The sequence below is a fragment of the Podarcis tiliguerta genome (assembly GCF_965153285.1).
Source record: "Podarcis tiliguerta genome assembly, chromosome: 17".
NCBI lineage: Eukaryota > Metazoa > Chordata > Lepidosauria > Squamata > Lacertidae > Podarcis > Podarcis tiliguerta.
Genome location: NC_139550.1, coordinates 40,000,846 through 40,010,523, shown reverse-complemented (window position 1 = coordinate 40,010,523; position 9,678 = coordinate 40,000,846). Strand labels below are relative to the sequence as shown.

Genomic DNA, 9,678 nt, shown 5'->3' with positions numbered 1-9,678 from the left:
ATATAGGTAGGAAAATGAGAAAACCCCTAAACATTTATTTAGAAAAAAAAGCACTGCGTCTATCTCCATCCTGGATTGCGTCCTCTGCGCGAGGTCCTCCCGCCCCTCCCCCTCCGGCCACGTGCTTCTGCGCGACATCAGGAGCCACGTGCTCCCTCGCCCCTCCGGGCGACCGGCAACTACATTTCCCAGGAGGCACCGCAGCCCCGCCCCGCCGGCCGAACCACCCGAGTGGGGCGTGCGGGGGGGATTCCCCCTCTGAGCTTCCCCTCCGTGCCCGCCCGAGCGCCCTTTTCCCTCAAGGAACCCGAGAGGAGGCCAAGGCCCCGACCCCACCGCGCCGCGGCCCGGGAAATGCGGCGGGACGCCCGGCAGCTCGGCCTGGGGGCGCGGAGGGACCCCGCCCCCCCTCGGCCCGCGTGGTCTCGGCCGGCGCGCTCCTCGGCGCGGGGGGCGGCGGCGCGCGGCGTCAGAGGCGGCGGCGGCGGCGGCGGGAGCAGCAGCCGGAGCCGGAGCGGAGCGGGGACGCAGGCGGCGCACGGAGGGGGGGTGAGAGCCGGGCGGGGAGAGGGGGGCGGGCCGGGGGGGGAGGGAGGGAGGGAGAAGTCCGCGACCGCCCCCCCAACCCCCTCCATTTGGGGCGCGTTCCCCCGCGCGGGGTCGGGCTGGGCGAATGGCTGCTCCCAAGCCGGACATCCTGCCGCCTTTCCCCTCCCGGAGCCCCCTCCCCTCGCGCCCCCTCGGCACCTGGGAAGCCACCGCGGAGCTCAGCGCCGAGGCTCTGCCATCGTCGTGAGCGCGCCGCGCGCGACCTGCGGGGGGGGGCAAGGGAGGGAGAGGCCCCGAGCCCTTTCGTGTCTCCGTGCCCGCCAGGCACTCGAAGCCAGCTTCCCCTGGCAGCCTAAGTGACACCTGTCATTGCAAGAACAGGGTCAAGGATCATAGGATCATGCAAGGTGGAGTTGGAAAGGGCCCTGAGGCTCGTGCAAGGCAGGAATCTTTCCCCCAATGTGGGACCCACAACCCTGAGATCAAGAGTCTCACGCTCTGCCAACTGAGCCTTTATGCACCTTTGGTCTTTTGCAGGCTCCTTCCTCTCCTCCCCTCCATTTTTTTAGTCTCCAGATTATTTCTCCTCAAGCAAGGACTGTTGTTAGTACAGCTATAAGCCTGTTTTAATTTCTAAACCTAGTTTCCTTCTTTTGGAAGGAAAACCCAAAGGTATGAGACAGAGTCTCTCTGAAGTTCCTCTCCAGCCATTGTCAATGCTTGGTCTGCCCCCACCCCCTAGTTTTACTGAGCTGGTGAATGGGCTGTATTGCCAGACAAAAATCTGGCTTCAAGTCTGTGTCCGCTGGTTTTCTGTTTTCCAATATGTTTGCAGACTCCTGCCTGAAGGTTGGCTACCTGTGAATCACATTTCTAGGGTTAGGAATCAGGTCTCTGTGTCAAATAGCAGGACATCAAGGCAGCCTTGTGTGCTGACATTTTTTATTTCAATCATTAATGGATGTTTCATTCTCAGCTTGGGGAGGAAGGGGAGAATTGGGCCAAGTAGTATGGATGATCCAGACCTGCTGGCTTATATGGTTTGACCCTTTGCTATGCTTTCTGTTTCCTTGACTTGTAAGAAGGGAGCTGGTTAAGAACCTAATCTCAAGAGACTGTAACAACTTCTCTAGGGATGGGCTAAAGTGGCATGGTATCTGTAAGCAGCCTCCTGTTCTTGAACAGCTACCTAGATGCATTCCTATGCTAGTGCCTTTTGCTCCTGAAATAGTTTTTGTTTACTTTGTTTCCCTGAAAGTTTATAAATTGGACCTTGAATTTCCCCCTTCAAATATAGGGGACTGTTCATTGAATAAAGGTGTTAGTTTTTAAAAATTGTCTAGGTAACCAAAAGTCAAAGAATCAACTTAATTTTCATATTTATAAATATAATTATTTGTAAATATAGGTGCCATTTTGATATAATTAATGCTACTGTACAAATGATAATAACAGAGAGAACATTAAAATGCAATTATACATTGCATTTGCATTCCTTCCCTTAATGTTATCAAGATGGCACCTATATTTACAAATAATGATATTTATAAATATGAAAATTAAGTTGATTCTTTGACTTTTGATTACCTACATTATCTTGGTCATTCTTACAACAGCCCTGGCAAGGCAATAATATTCCCATACTGCAGATAGTGGGAGGGAGGAATGCCAATGAGGTTGCATTTGAACTGAAGAATTCCCATGTAGAGCCAAAATATAAAAAGGGTGCCCATCAGCCTCAATCCTGACAACTAATAATAATAATAATAAAATGTCCAGTAGCACCTTAGAGACCAACTTAGAGACTTAGTTGCTCTCTAAGGTGATACTGGACAATTTTTTAATTTATTTTGACTGTGTCAGACCAACACCTACCTGAATCCTGACAACTAAAACTAGCATGAATTAAGACAGTTTACCAGATGTGGTCACAATAAGAGGGGAGTGGAATAGTTTTTTATATTGAGTCAAGAGATCCTAGAGAAGATCCTAGTTATAAAAAGTTTGTGCAGGAGTAAAACTGTGGATCAAGAAGGCAACAGACTCAGAGCAGGCTAGCTAGCTGAGATGGTTTATGGCAACTTTTGACTGAGCTGCTTCATGTACTGAAATACCCCAGGATGCCAGCTGTGCTCTGTGTACTTTGTGTTGTGTGTGTGGCCTTAAAATTTGTCAGCTTTAGGCCCCTGAGTTAAATCTGCTCCTTTGTGGTGTAGTGGTTCAGAGCGGTGGATTCGTAATCTGGGGAACCGGGTTCGAGTCTCCACTCCTCCACATGCAGCTGCTGGGTGACCTTGGGCCAGTCACACTTCTCTGAAGTCTCTCAGCCCCACTCACCTCACAGAGTGTTTGTTGTGGGGGAGGAAGGGAAAGGAGATTGTGAGCCGCTTTGAGACTCCTTCGGGTAGTGATAAAGCGGGATATCAAATCCAAACTCTTCTCAGCTGCCAGCCTTGCGGCAAAAAGGGACACAAAAGAACCTGTTGAGAGGGCCAGGCCCTTCTGCCTCCCTCATTCCTCAAAGTGGATCTGCAGCAACAAGTACGTTTCCCTTGACTTGCCCAACCTGCCCCCCATCCCATTCCTGGAGAATTCCATGTCAGGTTTGGGGTTCAAACAACTCCCTAAAATGCTCTCTTTGTCTAGCCATGTTGGGAAAATATTAACTGTTCCAGACACTAAATTCAAGGTGCAAAAGTCAGCAATATTTGTGTCCTACAAGTTTGTGATTCTGTGTAGCATTTGATTTTTTTTTTTAGAATTACTATGCTGCATACCTATCAGAGTATCCAGTATAGATCTTGAAAACAACTTCAGATATGTTCATTTCTCCTCAACCCTGCAAAACCCCTTGTGGAAAATGCCCTGAAATCATTTTAGTTCACAGGGAAAGAGTCCTCATCAAATTCCATTAACTCAGACTCTGATGAGACACTAACAATGCTTGACAAAGATTTTCTCACACTGTTCCTTTGTTAAGGAGCAAAAAGCCCAACTCGGCTTCCCTTTGGCCACTTTTCTTCCTTCCCCTGCACAAACATGCATTAACCCAGGTCATTCCCCACACAGAAATTTAGCTTTTTTCTTACTGGCAGCTGAGAATGGGTAAATACTTCTGGTCCAGCAGCAGAGATTCTTGATCATCATAGACTGTCTCTAATGGTTGCTTACCCCAACTGCTGTTTGAGAGAGTTGGATAAATCCAGCTGAGAATGGAGTCTGATATTTTAGGGCAGCGGAGAGGAACCTGTGGCCCTCCAGATATTGCTGGACCTCAGTTCCCATGAGCCCCAGCCAGCCAACTAGGGCACTATCTGGTTTTCAACATTTTTAGCTGGTATATAACCAGCTAAAATCACGCTATCCCGATATATCATGATATATATCTGCGGTGGCGAAGGGCCTTGCAGGATCTCCCTGTGGCGGAAGAGGTTCCTGCGTATCTCCCCACAGCATCAGAGGGCCTTGCTGGGCCTCCCCATGGTGGTGGAGGGCCTTAAAATGTAAGGAAGTCGTAGATTTAATAAAAATATTAAATAAACTTCCATATACAGTGGTGGGACGCGGATGGCGCTGTGGGTAAAACCTCAGTGCCTAGGACTTGCCGATCGCATGGCCGGCAGTTCGAATCCCCGTGGCGGGGTGAGCTCCCGTCGTTCGGTCCCAGCGCCTGCCAACCTAGCAGTTCGAAAGCACCCCCAAGTGCAAGTAGATAAATAGGTACCGCTTTATAGCGGGAAGGTAAACGGTGTTTCCGTGTGCTGCGCTGGCTCGCCAGATGCAGCTTGTCACGCTGGCCACGTGACCCGGAAGTGTCTTCAGACAGCGCTGGCCCCCGGCCTCTTAAGTGAGATGGGCGCACAACCCTAGAGTCGGACACGACTGGCCCGTACGGGCAAGGGTACCTTTACCTTTATACAGTGGTACCTCGGGTTAAGTACTTAATTCGTTCAGGAGGTCCGTTCTTAACCTGAAACTGTTCTTAACCTGAAGCACCACTTTAGCTAATGGGGCCTCCCGCTGCCACTGCTGCACAATTTCTGTTCTCATCCTGAAGCAAAGTTCTTAAGCCGAGGTACTATTTCTGGGTTTGCGGAGTCTGTAACCTGAGGCGTATGTAACCTGAGGTGTATGTAACCCGAGGTACCACTGTAATATATTTAATATATTTTCAACTAATTTAAGAGTAGTTTAAGTGATTTACTCTTCAAGTTGCATATGCTTCCCCAACTCAGAAGTGTAAGTGGAATCTGTGCATGCATAAGCCCCACTGAGTTAAACTAAACTTACTTCTACTTTCCTGGGAGTAAGCCCCATTGAATTCAGTAGGGCTTACTTGTGAGGAGGCACGCATTTGCTTTCGCTGCTTACCAAAAAACACCCTCCCCATCATTTTCACACAGTACCCAACCTCCCATTTCAGCATAAGGCAGCCGCCTAAATCTTCTCCCCTCCATTCCCCCCCAAAGGCCCCCCAAAAGCTCTCACCCCACCAATATCTCCCTTTTTATCAAAGGGAGGGAGAGAGGGGAAGCAAGCAAAAAGAATAGTTTCTTTTAAATTTAAAAAACACCCTTTTTAATATGGAAGAAAGCTATTTAGGGGGAACCAACAACATAAACACTACCAGAAAATAAAAATAGAAGCTCTTCCCCCCTAGATTTTTCAAGGTGGGGGTGAGTGTGAGGAAGAAAGAAGTGCTTTGTTTGTTTATCTGTGGGGGTCCCTCCCGGATTGTTAGCAGGCTCTGCATAATTACTTAAGCTCTAAGTGGAAAGCCACCAGTGAAGCTGAAAGAGTTTGCTGCTTTGTGTGAGGGCTTGTCCACTTTTCTTACAGGGGGAGGGAGGGAGCAAATTATCTGCAAAGCTGAGCTACCCCCTGGGAAGCTGTTAAGTCTCCACCTTTTGTTCACTGGTGTATTGCCTTGTTGAAACACTTATCAAGATGTCATTCGCTCAGCCCTCCAGCCAACAAGGCCAATGGTCAGGGGTGATGGGAGTTGTAGTCCACAACCTCTGGAGGGCCACAGGTTCCCTAGCCCTGCTTTAGAAAGTACAGTGCTGATAGCAACTGCAGAGATGAATGGGAGCAGCGCAAGAGCACCGCCGAGGCTTGACTAGCTGCTGGCAGAACAGTGTGGGATTTAACAGACCTCTGGTTTGATCCAGCAGAGCTGTTTTTCTGTTCTTAAGCCGCTTCCCATCTGGAAATATTTTCCTATGGCTGCATTTCAAGCAGCAGGTAATATGGATGAGGATAACGAGCATTGTTCACATGTACCCTACGGAGAGTGTGTCAAAGTCCATCCTTCTTGGTTTACCCTGCTCTTTCCCAACATGTCATGTCAGTTGGATTGCTTTGTCTTTGTAGCAAACAAGGCTCTAGTCCGTTGCCTTAAGCGTCTGAAGGTACCTGCCTGTGGAGAGGCAGCTGGCACAGCTTTGCTCCGGTGCAGCTCATGCTGTAGGGAAGGAAAGAGCCACATCGCCGTGGTGTTGAGCAATCTCAAGGAAACCCTCCGGCTAGCTGAAGAAACCTGGGGAAAGATGGCAGAAAGGAAGCCTGGGACTGTCTACTAAGACTGCCCCCCCCCCCGAGGCAGATAATGTACTCCCATAGGTTAAATGTGCACGAAGGCTAAAGACATAAGAGGTTTCCTCCTCTGAGCAACTCATTATTGTTATTCATTACATTGGTCTTTGGTCATTAGGACCTCACAGCAGAAAAACTGTGGCAGCAGAGTAGCCAGAAAGGTGCTGGGTTTCTATAAGGCTGGAACCAAACGGTTCAACCTCTCAGACCCAGTGGGCTGCAAGAGGACTTTGACACAGAAGCCGCAGACCATACACTGAATTAAATTTCCATATCATAAATTAAAGTGTTTGCAATATAATTAATATTATTTAATATACACAATAGATTGAGTCTCTTGTGAAGCCAGTAAATAAATGCAGCCCATGAGAAGGAGGAGGAGGGGGCACGGGATGGGGGGCAACAGCTGCCTCATCCTCCTCACTTGCCTGCTGGTTGCCCACAGCTGCCACCATTTATCCCACTTGCCCCCCCCCCCCATACACCACACACACAGCCTCTTCAGGCTGGTTATTAACTAAGGAGGGGCAGAGATCTGTAGAGTTGGAAGGGGACGCCCGAGAGTCATCTAGCCTGACCCCCTGCAATCCCTGGCAGGCAGCCAGCAGCAGAGCCTCCCTGCCCAGGGCAGCCCAACCACCCTCAGAGGCCCCTCCAAGGCCCCCTGCATGTCGCCCCACACCGTGTCTCTGCTGGGCCCAGGCTGCATCACAGCCTCCCTCTGGCCCTGCGGCTCCACTGCCATGGCCGCTTCCCTAAGCCCACCCCTTGGGAGAGGGCCCAAGAAGCAAGCAGGGAGAAGAGAAAGCTTCCTTCTCCACATTGGGTAAGGGCTGCCTGAAAAGGCCTTGTGGGCCATAGGGTGGACCACCAGCTCCCAAAGCAGTGGGCAGGCATCATCTGTGTGACTTCAGGGTAGCCCTCGGGGTTTCCTGCTGTTCCTGTTCCCCAAGTGAGTCATGGCCAGGTGAGGAGGTGCTTTGGGAGTCTTCTGCACCTGGGAGCTGTTTACATTCCGAATCCAGGAGCATCCTCATGGCATATGAAACGTTCATACAATTTGAAACATGGGGAGAAACTGGTTTTTTTCCACTGTCTTTCCTTCATCCATCCATCCACCCTTTCAATTACTTTTGTAAATTAAAATTATGTAAAAAGAAATATATGCTATATTTATTTTCTTATCTGATTCAAATATTTCTACTTGTGGGATCTAAAAGGCATTATAATATAACAGTATTGGAGAGCTGCATTTCTTCACAGTCACAATGTCACCTTTTCTCTCTCATTCTTCTTCCCATTTTGCATTATCAACCCCTTCTCCCTCCCTCTTTCCCGGTGCCCAGGGGGCTGCAGATCGTTCTAGCCAGAGATCCGGACATTGAACCGTAGTAGCTTGAAATGCTCCATCCATTTTGGCTCCCTTCCCTCCATCACCCCAACTCCTCTAAACTGCTTGCTTGCAGAGGGTTTTTTCACCTTTCTTCCATTGTGCTGCCTTTCTCCTCTGCCCTCTTCGTCTCCCTTGAGGTTCCCCACTACTATGGAAGTAGGTTCCCTACCCCAGTTTATAACTCACCACATAAATATATATATTTGCGATATCTTCAAGTCTAGAATCATAGAATCATAGAGTTGGAAGAGACCACAAGGGCCATCGAGTCCAACCCCGTGCCAAGCAGGAAACACCATCAGAGCACTCCTGACATATGGTTGTCAAGCCTCTGCTTAAAGACCTCCAAAGAAGGAGACTCCACCACACTCCTTGGCAGCAAATTCCACTGTCGAACAGCTCTTACTGTCAGGAAGTTCTTCCTAATGTTTAGGTGGAATCTTCTTTCTTGTAGTTTGGATCTATTGCTCCGTGTCTGCTTCTCTGGAGCAGCAGAAAACAACCTTTCTTCCTCCTCTATGTGACATCCTTTTATATATTTGAACATGGCTATCATATCACCCCTTAACCTCCTCTTCTCCAGGCTAAACATGCCCAGCCCCCTTAGTCGTTCCTCATAAGACATCGTTTCCAGGCCTTTGACCATTTTGGTTGTCCTCTTCTGGACACGTTCCAGTTTGTCAGTGTCCTTCTTGAACTGTGGTGCCCAGAACTGGACACAATACTCCAGGTGAGGTCTGACCAGAGCAGAATGCAGCAGCACTATTACTTCCCTTGATCTAGATGCTATAGTCCTTTTGATGCAGCCTAGAATTGCACTGGCTTTTTTAGCTGCCGCGTCACACTGTTGGCTCATGTCAGGTTTGTGGTCAACCAAGACTCCTAGATCCTTTTCACATGTACTGCTCTCAAGCCAGGTGTCACCCATCTTGTATTTGTGCCTCTCATTTTTTTTTGCCCAAGTGCAATACTTTACATTTCTCCCTGTTAAAGTTCATCTTGTTTGTTTGGGCCCAGTTCTCTAATCTGTCAAGGTCGTTTTGAAGTGTGATCCTGTCCTCTGGGGTGTTAGCCACCCCTCCCAGTTTGGTGTCATCTGCAAATTTGATCAGGATGCCCTTGAGTCCATCATCCAAGTCGTTGATAAAGATGTTGAATAAGACCGGGCCCAAGACAGAACCCTGTGGCACCCCACTAGTCACTCTTCTCCAGGATGAAGAGGAACCATTGATGAGCACCCTTTGGGTCCGGTCAGTCAGCCAGTTACAAATCCACTGAGTGGTAGCATAGTCAAGACCGCATTTTACCAGCTTCTTTACAAGAATATCATGGGGCACCTTGTCAAATGCCTTGCTGAAATCAAGGTAGGCTACATCCACTGCGTTCCCTTCATCTACCAGGCTTGTAATTCTGTCAAAAAACGAGATCAGGTTAGTCTGACATGACTTATTTTTCAGAAATCCATGCTGACTATTGGTGATCACAGCATTCCTTTCTAGGTGCTCACAGACTGTTTTGCTTAATGATCTGCTCCAGAATCTTCCCTGGTATTGATGTCAGACTGACTGGGCGGTAATTATTTGGGTCCTCTCTTTTCCCCTTTTTGAAAATAGGGACAACATTTGCCCTCCTCCAGTCTGCCGGGACTTTGCCTGTTCTCCAGGAATTCTCAAAGATGACTGCCAGTGGTTCTGAGATCACATCTGCCAGTTCTTTTAATACTCTTGGATGCAGTCCATCTGGCCCTGGAGACTTGAATACATCTAAACTAGCCAAGTATTCTTGTACTATCTCCTTAGTTATTCTGGGCTGTGTTTCCTCTGCTGAATCATTTGCTCCAAATTCTTCAGGTCGGGCATTGTTTTCTTTATCGGAGAAGACTGAGGCAAAGAAAGCAAGTCTAGCTGCTTTGGTTTTCTTCAGACAATGATTGCAAGTAAACTTAGAGGTGAGGGGTACCTACACATAAGTTAGGTTTTGCCAATAGGAAAATTAGATTTTTGTGGGGCGGGGCATTAAGGATAGCAGAAAACAGAGCCGTTAATGTTGTTCTAAGCCAAAGGACATTTTTGTTACCTAAATTATGAAATGACCTCTCCACACAGTCAGTATTATCCAGAAACAGAAGAAACCGTTTTTAA

The 9,678-nt window shown here is 48.5% G+C and overlaps 1 protein-coding gene across 1 annotated transcript in view; it reads left to right on the top strand.

Annotated features, from left to right (window-relative positions):
* Window positions 1-339: 339 nt before the first annotated feature.
* Window positions 340-9,678, top strand: part of UBA1 (ubiquitin like modifier activating enzyme 1) — a 44,857-nt gene continuing 35,518 nt past the window's right edge. Inside the window, exon 1 of the mRNA XM_083420959.1 lies at window positions 340-549. Within this exon, the coding sequence (XP_083277085.1) occupies window positions 355-549 (195 nt within the window). The 5' untranslated portion in view covers window positions 340-354. The remainder of the gene's footprint in view (window positions 550-9,678) is intronic.